General features: G+C 42.1%; 1 protein-coding gene and 5 non-coding genes across 6 annotated transcripts; 5 read left to right on the top strand and 1 right to left on the bottom strand.

Annotated features, from left to right (window-relative positions):
• The first annotated feature begins 3,039 nt into the window (after positions 1-3,039).
• On the top strand, positions 3,040-3,129 carry TRNAY-GUA (transfer RNA tyrosine (anticodon GUA)). The gene is given in 2 exon segments: positions 3,040-3,076; positions 3,094-3,129. It is a non-coding gene; the product is annotated as a tRNA-Tyr (tRNA).
• A 2,557-nt stretch (positions 3,130-5,686) lies between these two features.
• On the top strand, positions 5,687-5,776 carry TRNAY-GUA (transfer RNA tyrosine (anticodon GUA)). The gene is given in 2 exon segments: positions 5,687-5,723; positions 5,741-5,776. It is a non-coding gene; the product is annotated as a tRNA-Tyr (tRNA).
• Positions 5,777-6,227: 451 nt separating this feature from the next.
• TRNAY-GUA (transfer RNA tyrosine (anticodon GUA)) lies at positions 6,228-6,317 on the top strand. Its single transcript is given in 2 exon segments — positions 6,228-6,264; positions 6,282-6,317. It is a non-coding gene; the product is annotated as a tRNA-Tyr (tRNA).
• A 10,460-nt stretch (positions 6,318-16,777) lies between these two features.
• Positions 16,778-17,841, top strand: OR6S1 (olfactory receptor family 6 subfamily S member 1). The gene is given in 1 exon segment (XM_055437254.2): positions 16,778-17,841. A coding segment is annotated over 1 exon segment (996 nt). The 3' UTR covers positions 17,774-17,841.
• Positions 17,842-23,841: 6,000 nt separating this feature from the next.
• On the bottom strand, positions 23,842-23,913 carry TRNAP-UGG (transfer RNA proline (anticodon UGG)). The gene has a single exon. It is a non-coding gene; the product is annotated as a tRNA-Pro (tRNA).
• Positions 23,914-25,432: 1,519 nt separating this feature from the next.
• On the top strand, positions 25,433-25,505 carry TRNAT-UGU (transfer RNA threonine (anticodon UGU)). Its single transcript has one exon. It is a non-coding gene; the product is annotated as a tRNA-Thr (tRNA).
• Positions 25,506-27,739: the final 2,234 nt, after the last annotated feature.

Below are 27,739 nucleotides of genomic sequence, written 5' to 3' on the forward strand. Positions count from 1 at the left end.
GGAGGAGAAGGGGATGACAGAGAATGAGATGGCTGGATGGCATCACCGACTCAATGGACATGAGTTTGAGTGAACCGCGGGAGTTGGTGATGGATAGGGAGGCCTGGCATGCTGTGATTCACGGGGTCGCAAAGAGTCAGACACGACTGAGCAACTGAACTAACTGATGCAGACTCTGCATCTTTCTCTACCAGGAAGTGAGAAGGACAGGGAGGGTCTGAGGGAGACTGTCTGGAGTGTGACTCAACAAAAAGGCAATGTCCACGGGAGGAGGGAGGTGTTTAAATTCTTGTAGACTTGAATCAAGGATCTTGGACAACTAACTTGGAAAATTAGCTCACTGCCCCTACTGCTTGCTTTCAAAAAGTCTGAGAATGTTTTAACCCATAATCTGAACGCCTGTTAGACATTTTCACCTTTTGAACTTTAGATCTTTGCCCACATTTCAGGGGTCCAGGAGAGTGTATGGATGGAATTTGATGTCCACTGCAATCCAGGTTGAATTAAAGTGTTACACCTTTCTCAGTGTCTTTGGAGAGGCCCATTTTGCAGGAGAGAGCACCCTTAGGCAAAGGAGAGAGCACCTTCAGGAGGTGGTGAAGGAACAAAGATGGCCCATGTCCTTAAAAGAAACATCAAGAGAAGTTTCCAGTTCCTGGCTGAATTCTCAGTCTAAGGGTCTGCATGATTGTTCCTCTTTTGCTTAGAAAACTCACTTAACAAAATCGCAATACATAAGTATTGCACCCCTGCACTCACTGAGCTGAACTAGAATGAAGAGAAACCCAGTAATGCTCAAATGGTCTCAATTTAAATTCATGACAATGATCTCAAGTGCATCTGCATAATAACTTTGCTATTTTTCTCAGTCACTTCACTGTACCATTCTTAAAGGCTAACCTTTCATTCCTTCTATATAGTCTTTAAAATAGCAATACCTCAGCATCTATTCTCACTCTCAGCTTTCTATTTCACCAAGGAAACAGAAGCATTCACAGAATGTCAGCATGCTGCCGGGTACTACAAGATACCCATCTACAGGCATCTGAGGACTTTTATTCCTCCTGTTACTGTGGATGACCTAGCCAAGACACTAGCTAAGACCATCCCCTCTAACTGCACCCTAGAAGCCATCCCTTATTGCTTACCCAAGAACATTCTTTCTAGTAGCTGTATACATGTAAATGGATATTCATGGGCAAAATCAATTCATGAATTTTTCAATTAATACTTTTTTTTCTGTTTGGAGGCAGTTTTATGTAAAAGAAAACTGAGCACAATGTAAACAAAGTTTTCATATATATGCTTTCACTGCTCCTCTTCCAATATTTTCCCTTTTAATGACAAACTGCGTTGGTATAACACATTTTGTTACATTTGGTAAACCAATTGTTCCATTTTGTTAATAATTAAATCCAGGCATCATCCCAGCAAAATTTCTTTGTTTGCCATTAAAGATTTCTTCAAACCTGGAGAGTAAAAGAGACTTGCAATAAAAGTCCAAGAGAATCTGAGCATGCATAATTATAAACATATCCAGGATAACTATCCTGAACTTTCGGAACTCTTCCTTTATTTTCCCACAGGCTTGTCTCAGCCTGCATTTTAGACAAATATCTGTTGTCCTATACTCTGCTCTCATTGCACCCAGAAAGTGTTAGTTTCATCTGAAAGAGCAATGAGTGCTGGAACTTGGAGAATTAGAAACAAATATACTGCAAATTCTGACATAGAGATATAGAAATAGAGAAAGAAAAAAATAACAGAAAGAGACAAAAAGCAAGAGAAAGAGACATAGAAACAAAGAAGAAAACAGTGAAAAAAGAAAGTTACAGAGAAAAATCAGACTAAGAGGGCTAGACATCCTGAGAGACAGAAAACGAGAAACAGATGCAGCTATACAAGAAGGGGGAAAGTTTAAAAGAGAAGCACGAACTTAGGGATCAAAAAGGGATCAGAAATGCACCTGGTAGTAGGAAGGGGGTAGGGAAAATAAAGAGGGCTGAAGCAAGGGAACTGAAGGGTGCGGGGAGGGGAAGACAGATGCTGGAGAAACAGTTACTGACAAAAATTTAGGGTCTGTGGGCAGAAAAGAAGATCCAAGTCCCTAGATCGGCATCAGCGAGCAGGGCAGAAGAGAACTGACGGGCGTGGTCGCCCCCGCGGAACCGAACGTCACTTTCTTTTTTTTTTAAATTTTTTAAATTAATTAATTAATTTTTTATTGGAGGCTAATTATTTTACAATATTATATTGGTTGGTTTTGCCATACATTGACATGAATCCGCCCCGGGTGTACATGAGTTCCCCCTCCTGAACCCCCCTCCAACCTCCCTCCTCCCTTTATCCTCCCTCTGGGTCATCCCTGCATGCCAGTCCCGAGCATCCTGTAACATGCATCGACCCTGAACTGGTGATTGGTTTCACATATGACAACATACATGTTTCAATGCCATTCTCCCAAATCATCCCACCCCGAACGTCACTTTCTCCATCACTTCCCAGGAAGCCTCACTGAGCGCCAAAGTCAGACTAGGTCTAGGTGAGCAGCGCAGTCCCGGGCTGGAGCGAGTGCCGAGGCGAGGTGAGTACAGAACCTGGGGCGGGAGTTGAGTGGGATGGGGAGAGGCGGTTAGAGGTGGTGATTCTCCTCAAAGGGTCTTCATTGACCCTGCAGGATGCTTTCTTCTGCTCTCCATTCCTTCGCAAGCCCGCCACCAACCAACCCACGCTTCCTTTTGGCAGACGCCCCCTTTAGCCTCACCTCTTACAGGGTTTCTGACCTGGGATGGCCGGTATTCCACCACTCCGTGTAGAAAGGAGCAAGGGAGAGAAAACGAGTCAACGAGTGACTGTCCAGGCCCAGACATTCTGGAAATAGCCACGCCGGGTGCCTGACAACCACGCAGCCGGCATGTACATCTCTCTTTGCCAAGAGGGCTTCCAACTAACCAGAGGCTTGATGTACCCGGGTCACCCACTGTGCTGGCCTCTGTCCTTTCCACAAAAAGGAAGGACCCAGCATGAGCCAACATGCACCCTTCGGTAGCTCAGCTGGTAGAGCGGAGGACTGTAGATCTACTACACGTGGACATCCTTAGGTCGCTGGTTCGATTCCGGCTCGAAGGAAGTGCCTTGGTTGCTTTTGCCCCATCATGAGGGCCACTAGTGAAATGTGTCCACTGACATATGCCCCCCAGCCCCAAACACCCCTTTTCTCCTGCCTTAGGAGGCTGCCCCAACAAGGCACCCTGTTGACCCCCCAAGTCCTTTAAACTTTTATTCACCCACCTCTCCCCAGGGACAGCAGCACCTGCTCTGCTACTACCACTTACTCAACATGGATAGACCCAGCCACACAGTACCTGCCCGCCACAAGCCCTGGAGCTGGACAAGCACTGGGCCGTGAAATTGGTCATGGACAGTGAAGGCATTCCTCTTGAAAACCCTCCCATTCAATTTCTCTTTCCTACTCTGCCTAGTCCTAGGGTGGTCCCTTGCTTCTCTCTTCTATCTAGTCCAACTGCAATCTCGGGGTGTCCTTGTCCATTTCTCCAACTTTCTCTCTGACTCTCTCTTTTTCTCTTTCTCCATCATTCTCACATTTGTCCTCTCTTTCTGTGTGTCTTTCAAATAATCCATAAATATATAGACATAGGGAGACAGAAAACTTCCATCACTATTCATTTTATATACTGTGGGACAGGACCGCCACTCTGAGATTTACCAAGCTACTGCCAACTGTACACCTGCATTGAGAGCCACTGGCATGGGCAGCAGCAAAAGACACCAAGGCTCTCAGGACAGGGGAGAAGGCTTCAAGTCATAACGAAAACTTCAGAGGCCCGATTCAGGTCTCCTGTCAGAGAACTAGGCTGAGGCCCTGGGAAAACTTCAAATTCCTTGAAACTTCACAGTTGTTCTGGTTGCTATGGAAGCTTTGAGTTCCTTCTGAAAGACTAATGATTGCTCCTACTCTGTACGATGGTGGGAAAAACACGTGCACGGATTCCCCTGCTGCTTCTGATGGAAGGCACAGAAACAGAGATGGAGACAGAGACCAAGGCTGAGTGACTGCAAGGGGAGGGGGAGATAAAGAGGAGCAGAGTTTGTGAGCAAAAGGAAAGATTTAGAGTTGAGAGAGCACCGAGGGTAGGAAAAGTGGGAGTGGAGGGGAGGGCAGATAATGGTGGCTGAAGGCAGGGAGCAGAAGGGGCCAGGGAGTGGGGTTTGATGGCTGGATGTGTGATCTGGAGGGGTACACCAACTGTCCTCCTTACACAGGCCACTGGCCCGTGCTTTCTGACCAGCTGGCTGAATTAAGGGCCTGGCCCTTAGGCTACATGGGCTGGGCCTTCCCACCAACCTCCATCCATCCCCACTGAGCCAGGCTGAAGAGGTGGTGGTGGTTGGGGGAGGGCTGTCAAGGCTCATGGGTGCAGAGAGGAAAGCCAAGGTGTGGCCCTTGCTCTTTTCCCTCTTGTGGGAGGGAAACTTCTGAAGGTGGGAGATATGTTGGGAAAGCGTGGGAAAGAGTACTGTCCATACAATGGTGATGGGCTTGTGACTCTCTGCAGTCTTGTCCTCCCGTGCCCCTAAGCCCACAAACTCCTTTTCAGTTCAGGTTCAGCCTCTGCATCCAGACTGCATTTCCCCACACATTTTCCTCTCCAGGTGAGCTGCCCCAGGTCTTCCCATGTCACACTGCTGACTAAAAGGGGCTGAGCCCAGGGCTGTGGCATCTCCATGAGGGTGGTGCCACTGCTGTCCCACAGGAGACCTTCAGGAGAAAGGTTTTATTGCTCTGTGACCACAAGGAGTCCCCAGCCTTCTGCAGAGACCAGCGGTCAGGGACCAAAGAGAGATTCTAAGGCTTTCATTGGATGTGCCCACAGACACCCCTACCTCCTCTCCCTCCCCCTCTCCATGGGAACTGGAGGTTCCCAGGCTTGGGGGAACTAACTTTGATGTTTTGGGGAAGTAGCAGGGACAGGGGGATACCCATAGCTGGGAGATGGACTCTGATGACTTGGATACTCTAGGGTGTCCCCTAGCACAGTCAAGTCCTCCTGTCTGTGAGCTGTAGGGGACCTCCGTGGACATGGCCCTCATCCTCACAGAAGCAGACCTGTGGGTCTTTCGATCAGGGGTGGTGACACAGGCATTGGAGGGCAGGTGACTTGGGTATGGCTTGCAGCACCTCTGTGCTACCTGTGCTGGGTGGGTGACCATGCACTGTTGGGGTGGCGAGCCCACACCAGATAGGATCTGAAAGGTTTTTCAGACTCCAAGTGAGGGCAAGAGGTCCAATTTGGACAGCAGGGTGCTCTGGCTCCTCCCTTTGTTTCCCGTGCCTATCCAGGAAGCCCACAGAATCTTGAGCTACTTCAGGGAGCAGTCGCCTCTGCCAAAGGAATCCGGGTCTGTGGGCAAAGGAGAGGAACCAAGGCCCCAGATTGAAAAGTAAGACTAGATCTAGGTGGGCACCAAGGCCCCTCTCTGGAGTGAGTAACAGGTAAAGGAGATACAGAACCAGGAATGGGGTCTGAGATAGATGGAACGGGGGAGGAGCTCAGAGGCCCATGCTCCTCTTTAAGAAGCAGTGAAACTCCATTTTCTTGACCGCCTTCATTTCTGCAAAAAGAAAAGACCCAGAACTTGTCAGTTGAAAAAGTGTGCCGTGCTCCCTTCGATAGCTCAGCTGGTAGAGCGGAGGACTGTAGATTTCATCCATGCAGACATCCTTAGGTCGCTGGTTCGATTCCGGCTCGAAGGAAGAGCTTGGCTTTCTTTATTTTTATCCATCACGAAGACCGCTAGCGCCCTCTACCTCTGCCCTGTATATTGGCCCTGGTCCAGCGATCCTACCTGGGTGGTAGGATCCTCTACTTTCCTCCGCAAGCCGGCTCCCACCTCACCCACGCATCCATTTGGGTTTCAGCAACGCCCCCTCCTCCTCACCCTCTTTCCAGTTTTCTGGCCACAGAGGGCTGCTGTCCTGTTCTCTCTGAAGAAGGGAGAGAAAATGAGTCAACAAGTAGCGGCCCGGGCTCAGATTCTGAAAATCGCCTCTCCGGGATGCCTGGCCACCACGGATCCCCTGCGTGTGCACGGCTCTTTGCCAAAGGACTTCCAGCCAAACGTGTGTTGTACCCGGAGCCTCTTAAAGCCTTTTGGCTTTTGATACTTCTGCAAAAAGGAAGGACCCAGCACACGCTCGTGTGCGCCCTTCGATAGCTCAGCTGGTAGAGCGGAGGACTGTAGATGCGAAACATGTCGACATCCTTAGGTCGCTGGTTCGATTCCGGCTCGAAGGAAGTGCCGCCGGTGGTTTTGCTTCACCGTGAAGGCCGGCGCCACCCCCGGGCGCCTAGCTGCAAAGTGGGTTAGCATCTGAACTCTCACAGAATCGGGGCAGGAAAGCCCTTCTGGAGCCACCCTCACAGCGACCTGGGGACTGTCGCCAAGGAATACATTTACTTCTTCTGAAGCCCACGGTTTTAGCGCGAAACAACAGCCCCCGGTTCCCCAACCAGCGCTCCCGCTTAAGAGAACAGTACCCCAACCCTCAAGCCCTTTACACTGTTGTTTCCCTACAACTCTTGCTTTTGCGTCTTCTGCCTAGCACAGCGCTGTCTTTGATACCCACATTTCTGAATTCGTTTGCTACAATAGTTTTTCAGGGGGATGGATTCTTCAGGATTTTCTACATATAAAAATCATAAAATCTCCTAGCAGAGACAGTTTTACTTCTTCCTTTCCAATTTGGATGTATTATATTGTATAGTATGGTATATACTACATATCATTTTGTTTTGCTTCATTTTGTTTTATTCCATTCCATTCTATTTGCCTGAATTCCTTAGTTAGAACTTCCTGTACAATGTTGGATAGAAGTGGTGAAAGTGGTTGTCCACTCTTGCTCCCGAATTTAGGGAGAAAGTTTTCAATGTTTCACCATTAAGACTGATATTAGCTGCAGATTTTTCATAGGTGTCCTTTATCATATTGAAGACGTTCCCTTGTATTCCTAGTTTGCTGAGTAATCTCATCAGGAAAGGATATCAAGTTTGTCTAATGCTTTTTCTTTATCAGTTGTGATGATCATGTTTTTTCCCCCTCTATTTTGTTAACATGGCATATTATATTCATTTTCATATGTTGCACCACTCTTAACATTCTTGGGGTATATACCAATTGGTTTTAGTGTATAATCTTTTTACTATGCTGCTGGATCAGGTTTACTGGTATTTGGTTGAGGATTTTTGTATTTAAATTCATGTAGTACAGTGGTGTATCATTTTCTTTTCTTATAAATATTTTTTTCTTCTAAATTTGATATGAGGCTAGTACTGGCCTCATAGAACAAGTTTGGAAGCATTCCCTCCTCTGCCTTTTGGAAGAGTTTGAGAAGGATTGGAGTTAATTTTTCTTTAAATGCTTGGTAGAATTCACCAATAAAGCCATCTGATCCTGAATTTTTGATAGGTTTTCAATTACTGATTTAGCTTCTTTATTCACTATAGATCTGTTCAGATTTTCCATTTTTCAAAGAAACTTTTGAGTCAGTTTTGATAGTTTGTGTATTTCTAGAAAATTTTCCATTTCATCTAGGTTATCTAATTTGTTGGCATACAGGTGTTAATAGTATTCTCTTACAGTATTTTTTATTTCTGTAAGGTCAGTAGTAACATCTCCACTTTAATTCCTGATTTCAGTACTATGATCTTTTTTTGCTTTTGCTTTTTTCCTTTGTCAGTCAAGCTAAAGATTTGTCAGGTTTTTTTCATCTTTTCAAAAACCAAGTTTTGGTTTTGTTGATTTTGTTTTTTAAAATTATTTTTCATTATCGCCGCTCTAATCTTTATTATTCCTTCCATCTGCTTGCTTTGTTTGTGCTTAGTTTGCTTTTCTTTTTTCTTAAAACTTTTCTTCTTAAACATTTTTTTCAACCTTAAAATTGAAAGTTAGGTTATTGATTTGAGATTTCTTTTTCAATGAATGCATTCGTAGCTCTAAATTTCCTTCTGAAATTTGCTTTTGCTGCATCCTTTAAGTTTTGGTATGTTGTGATTTTGTTTTCACTAATCTCTAAGATTTTCTAATTTCTCTTGTGTTAGCTAATTTGACACATTTGTTGCTCAAAACTGTGTGGTTTAAGCTTTTTCTGATATTGATTTGTAGTTTCATTACATGGTGATCAGAAAAGACACTTGTATAATTTCAACAGTTTAATTTTATTGTGACTAGTTTTGTGGCCTAAAGTCTATCTTGGAGAATGTTCCATCTGTATTTCTGAGGGAGGCCTATTCTGTTGTCATTGGGTGGAATGTTCTATGTGCGGTCTGTTAGGTCTGCACTGTTAGGTTAGCTTACCGTGTTGAAGTCTTCTATTTCCTTATTTATCTTTTGTCTAGTTGTTTTCTCCATTATTTACACTGGGGTGTTGAAGTCTCCAACTATCACTGTAGGACCGTCCAAATCTTTTTTTCATTTAAAAAATTAGAGGTAGGTTTTCTTATTAACAAGTTTTGCAAGTTCTTAGTATAGCTGGATACTATTTTACCTTTATTAGATATATGATTTTAATGTATGTAATTTCCCCAACCTATAACTTGTTTATGGGTTGTCTTAACAGCATTTTTTTGAGAAAGAAAACTTATAATTTTGATGAAGTTCAGTTTATCAATTTTTCTTTTATGGACTGTGCTTTTGATTTAGTTTCTATTAAATCTGCCTAAATCAAAGTCACAGAGCTTATATCTTATTTTGTACTTTTAGAAATTAAAATTGTTTTAGTTTTACATTTTAGTCTATGAATCTTTTTTTTTACCTAGTTTTTATATATGGTCTAAGGTGTAGGTTAAAGTCCATTTTATCATATGAATATCCAACTGTTATTTCAATATTTCTTGAAAAGACCATACTTTTTCTGCTGAATTTCCTTTTCTCATTGAAAATGAAGTGGCCATAAATATGTGGGTCTATTTCTGCACCCTTCTGTTTCATAGATATTTGTCTGCCTTTATGTCTGGCACCCCACTCCAGTATTCTTGCCTGGAAAATCCCATGGATGGAGGAGCCTGGTAGGCTGCAGTCCATGGGGTCGTGAAGAGTCAGACACGACTGAGCGACTTCACTTTCACTTTTCACTTTCATGCATTGAAGGAAATGGTAACCCACTCCAGTGTTCTTGCCTGGAGAATCCCAGGGACGAGGGAGCCTGGTGGGCTGCCGTCTATGGGGTCCCACAGAGTTGGACGGGACTGAAGTGACTTAACAGCTTAGCAGCATGGCACTTAACATTTCTCTCCTATATTTTGTCTCTTAGTTCTATGTTCTTTAAGATAATCTTCAGCCAGTCCTGAAGTACCTGTTTTCTCTAAGGTTGCTTGTCCTGTTTGATCCTTCTTTTCACACTGTGGTTATTATACTCAAGGCCAGATTATACATGGGTGTGAGTTAACATATATGAGTTAAGGACTACGGAATAATCTCCTATTCATATTTTAGATTTGTATTGTATTTCTTGTTCTTTTTATTCAATTCTATGTGCTATTTTTTCTCCTGTAAGTTCTTTTTATATAAAATTTGATAATGGAACTCAATCTTGTTTTCCTATGTTATTTACTTACCCTTTTAAATATGGGAAAAGAAGAAGGGAGAGAAAAGCAATCTTTATTTATTTGAAGAAATTTTATCATAATGGAAAAGGCAGTCTTCTGTATTCAATATTTTCTTTTAGTCTTATCTCCCCATTCTGAACTGTAGATAGCTCTGTTTCTATATTGCCTCCACTACTTTTGGGTCAGAAAGCAAGTCGTTTCTGGGAAGCTGGAATTCCTCCTGGAGTTGATAGTTCATTATAGGTTTACATTTTCTGGCTCTGAGTAGGCCACACAGTATCTGACATTCCCCAGTGGTTGGTTGGCTAATTTTGTGGAAATTGAGTTGCCATCTTCAGATAAATATTTCTGACATTCATTAATTTTTAACTGCAAACATTTTGTATTTCTGAAAACTTTGAGTTTTCTTCAAATATATACCTGATTGTTGCTACATATTTCTGATGCTTTTTCATAATGAAAAATTTCAAACATTCTAGAAATAGAGAAAATGGTATAATGAATAATGGTGTAACAAACTCATGGTTCCATGAATTACCAAATCATGGCCATGATGATTTTATCCATACCTCCAATCATTTTATTTTGAAGCAAATCCCAAGTATCATATCATTTTAATATAAATTATTTTCTATACAGTTACCACAACAGGAATTTCACTGATGAGGAAAACTAAAGTCAAAGTGATATTAAAAGATGCTTAAAATAGAAGTATAATTCGAGAATATTGAAATTCCATCATTCAACAGAGTTGAATAGCTAGTAGTTTCCTTAGTTGAAATATTTTCCTTCTCTTCTCCATATAATGACAGGGAAGGTTTTCCAGGGTATCTTAAAAGTGAGTAATAAGGTGCAGAACAGAGTAAGAAAGTCACAGGTAAAGAATTAAGCATTCTGACATTTGCTTACATACACACAAAACAACACTAGAAGGTTGTGCAATGAAATAATGAAAATGGTTAATTAAGGAAGGGATATGGGATGGATGGGGGGAGGAGGAGGATTAGAACTTTAAAAATCTATACATTGTTGTATTTTTAAGTCATTTGAGTATGTTTTATATTTTTAAAATAAATATGATTTTTTCTTCTAGAATGTGCTATTTCATGCAAAAACTAGGATATTCCTATGATCAAGTCAGTTTGAAAGTATTATAACAATACCAAGATCACTGTTAATTGGACAGATGGCTTTGTAGTTTTTTAAAAAATTGCCTGCCTTTATAGTTAGAGCCTTAGGTTTTATAGTTCAATTAAATGTTAGAAACATATATGGCTTAAGCGTACTTTACTAGCGCTCAGACTTCATGCGTCTCTCTTCACTTCCACTTGTCTTCCTAAAAGCTCAACAAACAAGAGCCTCAGTTTCTAGTTTAGTTTTGTTCAACTTACCTCAACCAGGTCTACCTGTCTGTGATCTCACTATTTCCTCAGAATCTAAAGTAATTAAACTTCTGATGCCTCATTCATGTTTCCAGTTAGGTATTTTCTTTTCTCTAAAAAGGAATATGTCCAGAAGAATGCAATTCCGTCAAACTGAGTCTCAGGGGGACCTCTGTACAATCAATCCTCCGTATTCATAGGTTCTGCATCTGGGAACTCAACCAACCATAATTTAAAATAATCAGGAAAAAAATCCAGAAAGTTTCAAAATGCAAAGCAAATTTGCTATACCAACAACTTTCACATAGCATTTACATTGTGTTGTGTGTGTGTGTGTGTGTTTGTTAGCCACTCAGTCGTGTCTGACTTCTTGCAATCCCATGGACTATAGTCCACCAGGCTCCTCCATCCATGGACTTGTCCAGGCAAGAATACTGGAGTGGGTTGCCACTTCCTACTGCATTACATTGTGTTGGGTATTATAAGTAATCTAGAAATGATTTAAAGTATAGCTTACCCTTGAACAACATAGGTCTGAACTGAATAAGTCCACTTACTTGTGGATTTTTCCAATAAATATAGTACCTACATTTTCATTTTACATATCCTTAAATTAACTAGCTATGAGGGAAAGTTTCTTTTCTCTTAAAGATCACAATATGTAGAATCAAAAGAAATCAGAAGGGTTTGAGTACTGATTCTGACCAAACTGTTTCAGGTTTCTGCTCTTGGGTAAGTCATTTATGAATTCCTCTGTTTTGAGGCAGAAATAGCAGTATGTGGGTTTTCAACTACACAGGAATTGGCATCCCTAAACCTCCCTCCCACTGCATTTTTCAAGAGTCAACTTTATATGGAAGATATGTGCAGGTTGTATTCAAATACTATTCCATTCTAACCAAGGGGCTTGAACACTCATAGTTTGTTTGTTTTTTTAATATTCCCAGGGGGTTCTGGAACTGATCTGATGCAGATAACAAGAGACAACTCTACTCTCAGCTTAAGACTTAACTGGTTTTCATCTCACAGTACCAGCTGCTCCTCAAGTCTAGGGGTCAGAGTAGTTTAAATCACTTATTTATTGTGCACCTACTGTGTCCCGGGCACTGTGTTTGGTGTTTGTTATTATACTAAAATATAATTCCTGTCCTACAAGTTCAGAATCTGGCATGAGAAAGTAGAGTTCCAATTAGGTATTGAGACTTAGTTTAGCAGAACCAGCCATGGATCAGGTTGGAGAGTGGGCAGGGGAAGCTTCTCAGAAAAGAAGCAGATATGTGTCAGAGTAAACTGAGTTTTAGAACATGAATAGGAGTTAGTCAAGTCTTTATTCAAGGACATAAAGTAGACACAGAAAAATATGAAGAGTGGTTCAGAATTCTGAATAGTGTCTTAGGTGTGTGTGTGTGTGTTATTTATTACTAGAAGATAAGGTCCAAGGCTGGGAGAAGCAGTAAAAGCTAGGGATGATGCAGGGAAGCTTCTCTTATCTTATCCCACCCTTGGGGCTACTATTGCTTCCCAACCCAAAAGCCAGGGGAGGGATTCTCAATATCAGTGTAAATCCTCAGGGAGAAAACACAATGCTTCTGTTATTGGGATATAAATATTTCCCATGAGTGCTGTGCAGGAGAAGGACAGATGTTGGCTATGGTCCTCCACAGCTGGTCAAACTCCATTCTTTCTCTCATTTCCACTGTATTGCCCAGTACTTTCGCAGTTGCTGGTTTGGGGTGAGTGACAGATGAAAGCAGAAGCATTCCCACTCAACCCTTGTTAAGGGTCAGCCTCCTTTTCATCAAGCATGAAGTCTGGGACACTTCTGTTGAATTGCAAATCTCTCTTGTGTCATTGAGGAATTATTTTCTCTCTTTCTTATGGCTTTATTTCCTCGCCAATTGGATCTCTTTTCTTTAGCAGGCACTGCTGCTAGCTGGGCTCCTAATGTTTGGTTCAGTAAATCCTCATTTTGGGGCATCACCTCTGGAAACTCAAGGGTTTTTTTATTGGAGGATAATTGCTTTATAGTGTTATGGTGGTCTCTCCTGTACATTGACATGAATTAGTCATAATTATATACAATATATGTAATATGTTGTATATATATATCCCCTCCCTCCATCACCCATTCCACCCTTCTAGGTTGTCACAGAGTTCCATGCTGGGCTCCATGTGTTATATAACAGCTTCCCGCTAATTATCTATTTTACACATGATCATGTATATATGTCATTGCTACTTTCTCCATTTGTCCTAACCTCTCCTTCCTGCTGGAGAAGGAAATGGCAATCCACTCCTGCCTGGAAAATCCCATACCAGTTTCCTCTGGTAGGTTACAGTCCGTGGGCTTGCAAAGTCGGACACAGCTGAGCAACTTCACTTTTTTTTCACTTCCTCCTTCCGGCGCTGAAACTCCAAGTTTTGCCTGAAGGATCCTGCTTGTCAATAGATGGACTGGTTAGAAACCAACCACTTCTTCAGTCCTCTCCTTCCCTGCACTCAGGCTCATGCCAGGAGCCAGGGAGGACAGGGTCTCAAACAATTTGTACATAAAACTCACCAGCAGAAAAGGTGAATATCTGGATTTAAATGGAACATTTTTCAACCATTAGAGACAAAAGGAGCTATAGGTAAGTGCGTAAAGTCTTTTCACTGATAGATGAGTGGTTTAAACCCTCCATATTCACCCCTTGCCTTCCAGCCCCATGTTATTCTTTTAGTGACATACCTTGGAGTGCTATGAGATCATTGTATTTCACTTGAAGGGTACCTGTTCAAACCTAAGGCAGTGATCAGATTGTGGAAGAAACTCTTTATACAGGGAGGAGAGGGTGGACCCTAATGGTTGACCTGGCCATGGCCATAAGAAGGGACAATATGATGCAGCCTCCTTAGGATCAGAAAGTCCCTTTATTTACGAGGCAGAAGAAAAGCTTTGAAGAATTATACCCAGGAGGGAAGCACAAAAGCAGCAGCAGATTACCCACCTGCAGCTTCTTTTCCCAAGTGTTTTGCCTATCCTCAGGAACTCCAAGTGTGCCAGGCTATTGTTAGCCTCACAGTAGAAGTCATGGGAAGGACTCCAGGATGGAGCAGGACATTTCAGTCATAAAAAGGGAAAGAAAATTCTTGCAGGTGATCCTCACCCTCATGGAGATATCAAAGACTTTTAGGGGCAGGTAGGAATAATTCCTTCTATATTTTGGTTTAGGGCTCATCTTCTTCTCACTTAGAGGATAATTAGTTTCAGTATTTTCAGACAGCCAGAAAGAATTCTCTTTGAGGGACCGGTCCTATTTCATTTCACGCCATTACTTATTTTCTGTGCTTCAGCTGCAACGTACTATGCTCACATACTGCTCTTTTCCATTAAAAACCTCCTGTCTCTCCTATCAAATCTATATTTATTTTTAGTATTTATTTTAGGTTTCACCTTTCTCCAGAATAGTTTCTAAGTCTCTGGGCTTACCTGTGACATTTCACGTGTGACTCACTTTAACTTTTCTGTCGTTCTCATTAGGCAGTGAACTGCATGAGGGTAGTGACAATATTGCCTTTATCTTCGAATCAATAAACATAGCACCTGAGACATAAACAACCTAGAACAAAAGCTGAATGGTTTTACTGCTAATAAGGTAATTTCTATAGAAGCTACAGGGAGATGAGATGTTGAATGAAATCTCTAGGGATAAAGACCACAGAATTGCTTTATACTAAACAAAAGGTACAAAAGTTTTCCTACTTGGGTGGGAGCCACAGGTGAGAGATTGTAAGTAGAGAGGTGGCACTAGTGGTAAAGAACCCGCCTGTTAATGCAGGAGACATAAGAAATATGAGTTTGATTCCTGGGTCGGAAAGAAACCCTGGAGAAGGAAATGGCAATCTACTCCAGTTCTTGGATAGAGGAGCCTGGTGGGCTTTAGTCCATGGGGTCACAAAGAGTTGTGTCCATGGGGTTACAAAGAATCATACTCAACTGAAGCAACTTAACACACAAGCTTTATTGCAAACGAAGACTGCTGGGTATTCTAGAGAACTGTAGGGCTGACAGAGAACCAAGGACTTGAGGTCATTTCTCATGCTTTGCATGGCTAATGGTGATCAGTTTTCTCCTAGTAACTGAGGCTTTAAAAACAAATTTCAGAATATCATTGATTTATTCTTATAATTGGTGTTAGTCTTCAGAATTGGAATGACGAGAATCAATTGTCATTGATTTCTGAATTTATTAGAAATTATCAGAAATTCATAATTTTGTCTCTGGCAAGTCATCTAATAGGGCCCAAGTTTGAAGAGATTTAGCTTGGTATTATGGACTGAAAAAGCTTGAGAAACTCATCTTAACATTCCCCAGAATATTTGGCTTGAAGTTGGCACTAAATTAAAATATGTGGTTAACTGACTGATTGAATCAGTGTGGTTTATCCCTATTCTCCCTTTTAAATATAACTTGCTTTAGATAGGCAAGGACTTTGTGACAAACTGAGTTCTGTTAGACGGTTGGGTTTCAAGAGAAAGTCTCCATGAAAAGGTAATATTGTGTGATAAATGTACTAATGGCCTAGATTCCTATGACTTATTCTGCAGCTGAGCAGATGAAAGACAATCAAGGCTGGATTAATTGACTGTCTTCCAAGGGAAGTGGCAAGACAAACCTAGACTCTGATGCCCTAACTTAAGAGTCCAGAGCTTTTTCTATCACATCATTTGTCAGCTAAGGGCTGGCAACTCTTTGCACTATGAATTCATTTGCTCCTTACAGCATTTTACAATTGAGTTGTGCAGAGAGGTTAAGTAACTTTTCCAAGGCTACTTGGCTAGTAAGTGTAGATGCTGGGATTCAAAGCCAGGCAGTCTGGTTCAAGTTCTGATTCTGGTTGAATGGGAATCACATTCTTCACAAAATCATTTTTCTTAATTTTTGTCCAGCTTAATGGATATTGTTATTATAATAATGAGATATCACCATTTGGGATCTTAGAATAGTAGATGTGAAGATGGAGCCTTCTGTCATCTTCACAATTTAGTTTTAGCTACCATTTATAGGAAATCTTCCTCAGCTCTAAAAATCAATTAGATGAGGACCTCAGGTCCTTCGAATCTTTAAAAAAAAATTCAATTGGAGTATAGTTGATTTACAATGTTGTGTTAGTTTCAGGTGTACAGCAAAGTGAATCAGTTATACATATACATATATCCACTCCTTTCAGATTCTTTCCCATTTAGGCCATTATAGAGTATTGGTAGAGTTTCCTGTGCTATATAGTAGGTCCTTATTAGTTATCTATTTTATATATAGTAGTGTGTATATGTCAATCCCAATCTCCCAATTTATCCCTCCCCCTACTCCTTCATAACCATAACGTTTTTTTTTTTTACATCTGTAACTCTATTTCTGTTTTATAGATAAATTCATTCATCATACCCCTGTTTTTTTAGATTGCACTTTTAAGTAATATCATACAATATTTCTCTTTCTCTGTCTGGTTTACTTCACCAGTATGACAATCTCTAGGTCCACCTGTGTTGCTGCAAATGACTTTATTTCATTCTTCTTTGTGACTGAGTAATATTCCATTGTATATATGGGCCACATCTTCATTATCCATTTGTCTGTTGATGGACATTTAGGTTCTTCAAGTATTAACAGGATCTGTGACTAGAGAAAGTGGAGCTTTGTGTGCCATATCATGATAAAATAAATTTTAGGACTGTCTGGAGAAGCCTCACCAGGACTGTGTTCATGCTGTTGCACAGATGGGAAACATAATGGCTCCTGGTGGAAACCAGAGCAGTGGTGTGACTGAGTTCATCCTGGCGGGTTTCCCAAATCTCAATAGCACAAAAGCAGAACTGTTTTCTGTCTTCCTTCTTGTTTATCTGCTGAGTCTAACAGGTAATGTGTTGATCATCGGGGTAGTAGGAGCTGATACTCACCTGAAGACTCCCATGTACTTCTTTCTAGGTAACTTGTCCTGCCTTGAGATTCTGCTCACTTCTGTCATTATTCCTAAGATGCTGAGCAATTTCCTTTCAAGGCAACACACTATTTCCTTTGCTGCATGTATTACCCAGTTCTATCTCTACTTCTTTCTTGGGGCCTCTGAGTTCCTACTGTTGGCTGTCATGTCAGTGGATCGCTACCTGGCCATCTGTCATCCTCTGCACTACCCCTTGCTCATGAACAGGGCTGTGTGCTTCTGAGTGGCCTTGGCCTGCTGGGTCGGGGGACTCCTTGCAGTCCTTGGCCCCACAGTGGCTGTGGCTTTGCTTCCTTTCTGTGAACAGGATGCTGTGGTGCAGCACTTCTTCTGTGACAGTGGCCCACTGCTCCGCCTGGCATGCACCAACACCAAGGAGTTGGAGGAAACTGACTTTGCCTTAGCTTCTCTTGTCATCATATCCTCACTGATGACTACTGCCATGTCCTATGGTCACATAGTCCTGGCTGTCCTGCGCATCCCCTCAGCTTCAGGCCGGCAGAAGGCTTTCTCTACCTGTACCTCCCATTTGATGGTGGTGACCCTCTTCTATGGAAGTGCCATTTTTCTATACGTGCGGCCATCACAGAGTGGCTCTGTGGATACTAACTGGGCAGTGACAGTGATAACAACATTTGTGACACCACTGTTGAACCCATTCATCTATGCCTTACGTAATGAGCGAGTAAAACAAGCTTTGAAGGATGTGTTTAAGAAGGTAATAGCAGGATTTTGGTGGCATTTTTCACTTGCTAAGAGTTTCAACAAGAAAACAGTGAGGTGAAAGTGAAGGGATGTCATCACTTAAGGGATGTCCTAAGCCCAAGTCTTCTTTGTTATCTTCTCATTGTCTCATCATCATGGATATCACCACATGACTGAATTTTGGAACCACTAAAGAACTACAAAGGCATCAAATCTATCCTTCTTCCCTTTCAGGCAAAATTCCTTGATTCTATCTCATATAAATTCACATTATTATTGATTTATCATAATCAATACCATTATAAGAACCTCCAACCTGTGCAATCTTAACCTATGGGTCCATAGGCACCAGGGAATCTAAGAATGAGCTTCAGAAAGTATATAAGCACTATTATTATGTAAATGTATATATCTGAGCCTATATGCACTTGTCTGGGAAGAGGATATATAGCTTTAATTCAATTCCTAAAGAGTTCATGTATGATTGTCACCAAAAGTTAAAAACTAATTCTCATTCAGTTCAGTTCAGTTCAGTCTTGTTTCAGTTCAGTCGCTCAGTCGTGTCTGACTCTTTGTGACCCCATAATCACAGCACACCAGGCCTCCCTGTCTATCACCAACTCCCGGAGTTCACCCAAACTCATGTCCATCAAGTCAGTGATGCCATCCAGCCATCTCATTCTCTGTCGTCCCCTTCTCCTCCTGCCCCCAATCCTTCCCAGCATCAGAGTCTTTTCCAGTGAGTCAACTCTTCGCATGAGGTGGCCAAAGTATTGGAGTTTCAGCTTTAGCATCAGTCCTTCCAATGAACACCCAGGATTGATCTCCTTTAGAATGGACTGGTTGGATCTCCTTGCAGTCCAAGGGACTCTCAAGAGTCTTCTCCAGCACCACAGTTCTCTTTAAATTATTTATGAAAATCAAGAATCTTAAGAAAAATGTCCTATAATGATAAAAATAAATAAATTAACTGTATATTTTTGTACGTGCTTTCCGAAAAATATTGCATTCACTGTCAGGTGGAAAAGAGGTAAAACAAATTTAATAAGGGACTTATTTTCTTCTTCATGGCAATTTCAGATGCCTTTGGAAAAGAAGATCAAAAAGAAAGCTTATGAATAGTAGCATTTAATGTGGTTTTCTAATTTACACTGTATTATAAAGGTGGATTAAAGATATATTCACTCATTTCATCAGTGGATTATGTTGCTTTCATTTGTCCATCTTTTCATTATATTTGAATATCTGTTGTCCTCATTCATCTTTTATTTTTAGTAAAATGGGGATGGAATGAGGACCTTCAATATAAAAAAATTAAGAATATCAACTACTGTTGTACCTACCAAGAATCAGATTTTGTGTTACATTTTATCTACCTCATTGTATATTTGAGAGGAAATGGGGGTTCTTATTTGTGGTGACCATGGAATCTTGGACAAATGTTTATTTATGTATATATGTATGTATGTATTCAATCATTCAACAAAGGTTTTTTAAGCATCTTTGTTGGATACTGTGATACAGTAATATATGTTATTATATATAATGTGTCCTTGTTATATATAATAAGATGAATAAGCAATGGTTCCTAACCTCAAGCGACTTTGATCTTTAAAAGGAAAGACTAAGAGACAAATAATAATTCAAAGATAGGGGATGATAAGGGGGTTTACAAAATAACATTGGAGGTCATACAAAAATTGATTTATCCTGTTAAGTATTTTCTTGTTAGAAAAGTTTTTGAAAGCTATCATTTGCTACAAGGGAATTAATTCCATGTTGGAGTGCATTTGTATACATAGACACAATGCTTAGAAAAAATAAATATCAAAGTATGGACAGCACATCAACCTCAAAATAATGTTGCACAATTGGCAAACTGAGCATTAATATGCAAAGAAATAGCCATAAAGTTTCAATGGTCACTGGAAATAGTGATGTTTTTATCTGGTTCTATTAGTAATACACAAAAACACACATTAAATATTTCTATCCTGAAAGATTCCTGATTGAGAACAAGAGGAGTGGAAGGAATAAGAATAAGCAGTAATTTGAGAGAGAAAAATAATTCTTCTGGAATGATCTAGAAGTGTTGCCAGAGGGCAGAAGAGGTATTGCCTTAAAAGCTACGCTTTTGAACTGTGGTGTTGGAAAAGACTCTTGAGAGTCCCTTATACTGCAAGGAGATCCAACCAGTCCATTCTAAAGGAGATCAGTCCTGGATGTTCATTGGAGGGACTGATGCTAAAGCTGAAACTCCAATACTTTGGCCACCTCATGCGACGAGTTGACTCACTGGAAAAGACTCTGATGCTGGGAAAGGTTGGGGGCGGGAGGAGAAGGGGACGACGGAGAATGAGATGGCTGGATGGCATCACCGACTCTGTGGACATGAGTTTGAGTGTACTCCGGGAGTTGGTGATGGACAGGGAGGCCTGGCATGCTGTGATTCATGGGGTCGTGGAAAGTCGGACACGACTGAGCGACTGAACTGAACTAAATTTCATGGAGCGTAAAAACCTGAAGTCAATCCCAGAGATCACAAAATAAGAAGAAGCTAAAAATAAGAATGTGTTCCAAACACACAGAACAGAGCCTGGTACTTAGGAGGTGCCCAAGACAGTTGACTTTGTACTGTGTCTGTCTAAGCTGGAACTTCATTATCTGGAATTTTCCTTTCTATATGGATCTAAATTTCTATATGGATGTGGTGAAATTTGTAGTGAGATTTAGAAGGTGAAAATGTCACACACAGCAAACACTGTGTTCTGAAGACTGGCATAGAATGCCAGGCTTTGTTGCAGCTTTCACTGATTGATGCAACAGAGATGCTATTCTGCTAGTCTGCTTTTCACTCATTGGTGTGGGCTTCTGTTGGACCCACAACTCCTCTGGCACAAATGGATCTCCTCCTCCATCTCTTGGGCCAAGTGCATGGGTAGTTCCATGATGAAGGGAGCGAGCTTCTCCTGCAGATCTCCCACATCAACAAGGTTGGAGACAGTGAGAGACAGATGTAGGTCCCAGTTTGCCCTTTTTATTTCATTTTGCCTTCATGGATTTCATGGTGTCAGTTTGAATCATTCTCCCTCACTTCAGTGCCCACTTCTCTTTACCTGTTTACCCCCAGGGTTACAGATTCAGGCCCAACGCTAGTCATAGAAGCAAGAGCTTGACATAAACTTTTTCATCAGTTCCCAGAATTATAAAAAATCTCTTATTCATCACTACTTGCAGTGCTTCCACTTTGATTGAACCCTAAATGATACAATTTCTTTTGCAATAATAAGCTGCAGCATTTCTCCTGTTTCCGATTATTTTTCAAGCTTCTTAAAGACAGACTGGATCATATCTGAGTTTGTTTCTATGCCATCCAGAAGAGTAGCTAGTAATTTGGTACATAGCAAAGTCTCATTACTTTTTTGTTTCTTGTAGGGAAAAATTACATAAGGAATGAAAAACTGTCAAGTAATTATGCTCAGTAGTGATTTGCTGGGAACACTTTTGTATAATTCAAAGGGGATCATGTTGACAATAGCTTATTAAAGGCCCATACTGGCATAGGAGTACCATAGTTATAGGTACCATAGGAGTTGAGGAAGACAGTTTAGCAGCTCTAAGATTGTACAGTCCCTGAGTCTATGGCTGAGCTCCCGAGTGGGCCTTGGAGCAGATGAGTTCAGTAGCTATACATACATAGTCAAGTCCTTCCTTAAACATCCTCATTCCAGGAAAACCATGATTTTGTGAAGTTTTGCATATGGATATTTCGCTTGGGTTCCCCATCTTTAAAAAAAAAACAAAACATTGCGGCTGTAGGAAGTATTTCAAGATCTGACAATACAGAAAGAATTTTAGCAGTAAAGACTTTGACAAGTTTTCCAGACATTCTCTGTGACTCCTAACATTCCCCAAGCAATGAGGATGACATGAAAAGAAAGTGAAAGTGAAGTTGCTCAGTCGTGTCTGACTCTTTGTGACCCCATAGACTGTAGGCCACCAGGCTCCTCCATCCATGGGACTCTTCAGGCAAGAATACTGGAGTGGGTTGCCATTTCCTTCTCCAGAGGATCTTCCCAACCTAGGGATCGAACCTAGGTCTACCCGCATTGCGGACTCTCTAACCTTTGAGCCACCAGGGAAGCCCTGGTGGACATAGTAGGTCTCAACCCCAACAAGCAACAAAATTACTTGTTGGAAGTGTCATCAGTGAAATAAACTGCAAACTCAGATTCTTAGCTGTAGAAGCTGGTGCTGCTTCTCTCAAGTAGAGCCCAGAAGATAAGGTCCCAATTTCCACCACTATAGAAAAAAGTACGTACTGAATCTTTAGCCAGGTGTTCCGTTTCTGGTTCCCAATAGATATTATTTCCTCAAAGGTCAAAGATCTTATTTGAGATAAGAAATCCCCACTTTTCTCCCACATAAGATCATCTTAAACTATTTCTGCTTTTCAGAACTAACTTTCCTTTATCTCCCTCCTCAAGCCACCTGGGTATTCTTTAATTTGCTCCTTCGAGCCTTTTTTTCAAGTGCTGAAGAGTTCCTTGTCTTGATTGTAGCCAGTATTTCTGCTTCTTACCATGATAATGGAAGGAGGATGGAAGGAGGATAATGGAAGGGAAGTGGAACAGATGCCACTTTCATCGGCTACTGATAAAAACCCTCAAGAGTCAGAACATACCAAGGTCAAGGAGTGCACTTTTGGCAATCCCAACACACCTTTGCCCAGCTTTTAGGGCCGGGCATCAAAAGACCCACTGATTGTCCTTGAGTGGACAGTTAAATAATTGTGAAGCTATCCCAAGACCTCCAAGCTAAATGTGTGAACTATATAGGTCCTCCCCTTCTCACTCAAGATACTAAGAAGAAAGATTTACTTGTCTGTCCACACTTCCCCTCAGTCCTCATTCCGTGCAGCACTGTCGTCTTCCGTAAAGTTTTTGCATCAAATGCTGGTAAAGATTGTCAGTGGGCCCTAAGCAAATAAAGAAGCCATCAGAGCAGGTGACTGTCATGGGCCTGCCTTCTCTAGTTCCCTCACTCATTGGTATTCTGTTTTCACATTTTTAAACATTAATGATCACCGGGGCCTGTCCTTAAATTCTTCTCTATATAATTGCTCTTCCCTGTTGGCTCTTACCCACATCACTGTTAAGTGCTCTGTGTTTTTTATTTGTAAAACTCCTTTCTTTGGTTTGGATCTTTCTCTTGAATCTCAGGACTTTATACCCGAATTCTCACTGTGCGTCTCCACCAGGAGTCATTTAGCAAACACATTAAAGCCCTAACCTTTCTCAGGGGAGCGTCAATCTGTCAGGACCTCCTGGCAGAGTCTACTTTCTTCCCTCCCTCCAATCACCAATCACAAAGCTCTTTATTCTTGCCTGGTCACAAAACCTTTCTAAGAGAGGAAACTTGCAAAGGACGAATATGATCAAGTCAGACAGAAATCCTATCAAAGATCCCCCTTGTATAAGCTGTTTAGGAAGAAAGGCAAGTTTGAAGCCTATCATACCAGTGGTTTCTAAGTCTGGGCGACTTCCGCAAATCGGGATTAACCACACCCTAAGGTCACAAGTAGACACCTCACATTATAGCCTGCTGGTTTTTCAACTGAGCAATCAAAGTGAAGAGTCTGGTGGATTCTTGCCAGGAATGACAATTATGTTATACTGTGTTTTGGAAAATAATGCCTTAAAATAATTCAATTATACTCCCTTTGGACGGCATGGATGTCTGAATCCTTTGAGCCCAAGGGTTCCCGGAGCCCCTATTTAGCATTGGGAAGACCGCGCACAGCACTTGCGACTCTGGGGAAGACAGACTAGGGCCTCAGGAAGACAGTTCTGTCAGGCGTTGCAGCCCCATCACAGCTCCGGCCGGGTACCACTCTACTCCGTGTGAATGCCGAATGAGAAGTGCACTAGTTTTCTTTCCCGCTCGAAGTGCCGGCATAAGATCTGCCTGAGCAAGATATTCCTAATAAAATATATACATAGCGGGATGAGGAGTCTCTGTCTACAACGAAGTCCTTGAGTCAGGTCAAGGTTGAAAGGGGCCTCACCTAAGTGGATCTAGGCTTAGTGGTGTTGGCTTCATTTAAAGAGGGGGAAAAGGAAAAGAAAACAAAGGAAAAACTCACCTGGGCTCGTCCGGGATTTGAACCCGGGACCTCTCGCACCCAAAGCGAGAATCATACCACTAGACCAACGAGCCAACCTCTGCGGCGCGTTTTCCTATTTAAGAATATTCATTTATTCTATTCGCTGCATCCCATTGTATGAAGACAGTTTTTGATTCCTCTCCTAAGCCCGGCGATTTTCTCCAGACTTCAGGAGCATCAACGTGCAGATTCAGGGAAACCTGAACCACAGCGTTCCAGAGGCAGAAATGTTCAGTAAGGGACTCAGGCCACCTGTGAACCCTCTTGCGAGAGTCTGAGTTCTTACAGAGTTAGGACAAACATCCCTGCAGGTGGCCTGGAGTTAGAGGACAGGTAAGACAAAAAACCACATTGATTTCATCAAAAGCCCTCCCTCCCAGGGTCTAGAACTGAGGAACTCGATACCACGCCCCGGCGGAGGTCAAATACTAGAACCACCGCCTCAGCCTGTCCACTGTGTCACACCCTGTATCGTGCTCTTGCTGTTTTCTTTCAGCTTAATTTAATGAACTTTGCACCATAGATTTAGATTTAAGGCACTCTTTAAGGACGCGCGGAAGGTGGCAAACGTCGGGAAGAATCGACCATTTCCAATACCCTCTTCTTTAGCAGCCTACCCTCGCCCGCTTCTCCGGCACCCAGAAGGTGGCGGGGGGAATGGGAAGGGAAGCGCTGTCCTTACTCCGCAGGCTCTTCTACTTGGGGACGAAGCTCTTGGGCTCTAGCTTGTCTGCTTTGGTCACACGGTTCACCGCGCACCGAGCATATTCCTGGTTCAGGGCACAAACTTGATAAACAACGAACGCAGGGCTCAGTATCCGCGCCAGATTGCTGGGCGGGCTAAGATGCGAGAGAGAAGAAGGGGATCGCCCCCTTCCCAACCTTTCTCTGCATCGCCACTTTCTGTTGATTCTGGACTTCAGGTTGGTTATTTAGAAGAGCTCTGAGACCGAGAGAGAAGCAGCTGCCTCTCAGCCTCCGAGCTGTTGGCAAAGAGTATTAAAGGACCCAGGGAAAGGTTGCTCCTCTTCTAGTCTATTTCTGTTTCAGGAAACTTGGAGGACTCTCAGACCCAGGTTGACTAGGAAAGAATCTTGTTCCACTGGAAGACCGTGGTGGGGACGGCCTAGACCCCTGAATGTCTTCACCTTGGGCAGGCTCTGGGCTTCGAGAAGTCCGCCTTTCTTAAAACAAGAACAAACCCTAATATTAGTCTACGAGAGCCGTAGCAGTTACTTTTACAAGAATCCAAGCAGATAGGAGACAATGACGTGATGCCGTGTCTCGCACCCGCACCTACCCCACTTTATCCCAGGGCTGCGCTGGTGGCCCTGGTGTTACCCAAATTCAGTGACTTGTCAGGCCTGAGCCTGAGGAGCACGCAGTGCTCTTCCAGTGACTTACATTCCCGTTTGGGCCTAGTCAAGAACATATTTCTTATTTGTATATAAAGAAGCTCTTCCTTCAAAAGAAATTCCTTTTAATTTTAAAATATCTATTAAATTTTATTTGTCATTTAGTTGCAGGTTTCAAAACTTAGGGAAGTCGACGGAAAAGCACATGACGTGTTTTGGCTCCATAGCTCAGGGGTTAGAGCACTGGTCTTGTAAACCAGGGGTCGCGAGTTCAAATCTCGCTGGGGCCTAGAGAGAGTACATTTCCTAACGAGAGTACATTTCCTAACGAGAATGGTGCTTCCTATGCTTTTCTTTCCTACACTGACCCTTGAAAGAAAGGAAGCAGTGTGTGGAGTTTCGGGGAAAATTATCTTCTGAAGATTTGAGAGGAAAGATTGTAGGATTGGCTGAGTCCACATAGCTGCGTTTAAGGTCAAGAATAACCCAACCTCGGCCAACAGATTGCCGTGATCCTCCAGCTGCTCCTGGAGCGTGGAGTCCTGCGCATTTTCCCACTTGCAACCTGCCTGACTGCCCAGTTTTTCCTTTGCTTCTGGCGCAAGAACTGATTTGCCGATTACTTTGGGACAGCCTAGCCCAGAAGCTATGCAGATACACCCCAATCCGGACGGTTTCTGCTCTTTTACTTCCTCGGACTCAGCCTCTGTGTCCTTCTGCCCCAGGTTACTCCAGGATTCAGTCTACCCCTTCAACTCTGGAGATTTCTTGATCTCCAGTTTAAGCCCGAACGTCAAATACAAAGCACCTAGGCCACTCACTGCTGCTGCTGCTGCTAAGTCACTTCAGTCGTGTCCGACTCTGTGTGACCCCATAGACAGAAGCCCACCAGGCTCCCCCGTGGCCACTCACTGGCTGTTACTGTAAGTTCAGTAGTCGACATTATCATACTAGCTACACCCTTTGGTATAGCTCAGTTAGCAGAGCAGGGGACTATATCAAGCTTATGATTAAGCTTCTGTTATCCTTAAGTCTCGGAGAAGGCAATGGCAAGCCACTCCAGTACTATTGCCTAGAAAATCCCATGGATGAAGGAGCCTGGTAGGCTGCAGTCCGAGGGGTCGCTAAGGGTCGGACACGACTGAGCGACTTCACTTTCACTTTTCACTTTCACACATTGGAGAAGGAAATGGCAACCCACTCCAGTGTTCTTGCCTGGAGAATCCCAGGGACGGGGGAGCCTGGTGGGCTTCCGTCTATGGGATCACACAGAGTCGGACACGACTGAAGTGACTTAGCAGCAGCAGCATCATCCTTAAGTCGCTGGTTTGATTCCGCCGAGAGGAGATGTTTAATCTTTCGTTGCAGTCTCCTATTCCACTAGGTTTTAGCTCCTAAATCAATAACTGTGAAATATTTGATTTTCAGGCAACAAAAGAACAACTTTTTGCCGACCATAAAACTTAATGTTATGTGTCCTCTCTGTGATCGTGCATTATAGGTGATTCGGTTTACTGAGGAGATATGAAATAACGGTTGGAGAAGGAAATGGCAACCCACTCCAGTGTTCTTGCCTGCAGAATCCCAGGGACAGAGGAGCCTGGTGGGCAGCCGTCTATGGGGTCACACAGAGTCGGACACGACTGAAGCGACTTAGCAGCAGCAGCAGCATGAAATAACGGTACCCCTTTTAGATTTGAATGGTATCTCCTAATCTTGAAGACCAGCTAGTCTTAACTGAATATTTGGTAATATCCCTCAACCCCTTCCCCTAGCCCTACAATTTTCCCTTACCATGAGTAATTTATACTAAGCAATTCAGAGTTTAAAGAGAAATAATCTGTCCTTCAAAAGAGTGTGAACAATGTAGAAAATAAGCGATGCAAAAAGCAAAATATGCATGTGGGAATGTTCTTTCAATAATAAGAAAGAAATACTAATTCAAACTAGGGGATTTTGTTTCACCACCAAATTACACAGTGTTTACTGTTTAGTACTGGCCAGGATACATTGACAAAGACTTTCTCATAAAATTGTCACTACTTTCTGGAGTAGTACTACTGGGCGTTATAAATCAGGAATCTTAAAAAGACACTGTGTTTAAAAAAAAAAACACCAAACATCGTGTTTCATCGAGTATTCTTTCCCTACTCCTAAAAATTTATCATTCATTTTTGGAAAAAAAGGAAATACGGCAAAAGATGTTTATCTGTGGGTAAATTGTGTTCTGTATACTTTTAAGTTTTTTTTTTTTTCAAAATATGCTACATATATAAAGAACATTTTTTAAAAAACAGAGCTTTAACCTTACAAATGATGTTTAAAAATACACTGTGCCACAGTGGAAAATATTTTGACAGTTTCTTACAAAACTAAATATATTCTTTCCATACAATCCAGGAATTACATTCCTAGGTACTTACTCAAATGAGTTGAAAACTGATGTCCACACAAAAACATGCCCATGAATATTTATAGCAGCTTTATATGTGTATAATTTTCAAAACTGGGAAACAGTAAAGAT

The sequence above is a fragment of the Moschus berezovskii genome, chromosome 9 (genome assembly GCF_049115385.1).
Source record: "Moschus berezovskii isolate FMDL1 chromosome 9, NW_MosBer_1.0, whole genome shotgun sequence".
NCBI classification, from domain to species: domain Eukaryota; kingdom Metazoa; phylum Chordata; class Mammalia; order Artiodactyla; family Moschidae; genus Moschus; species Moschus berezovskii.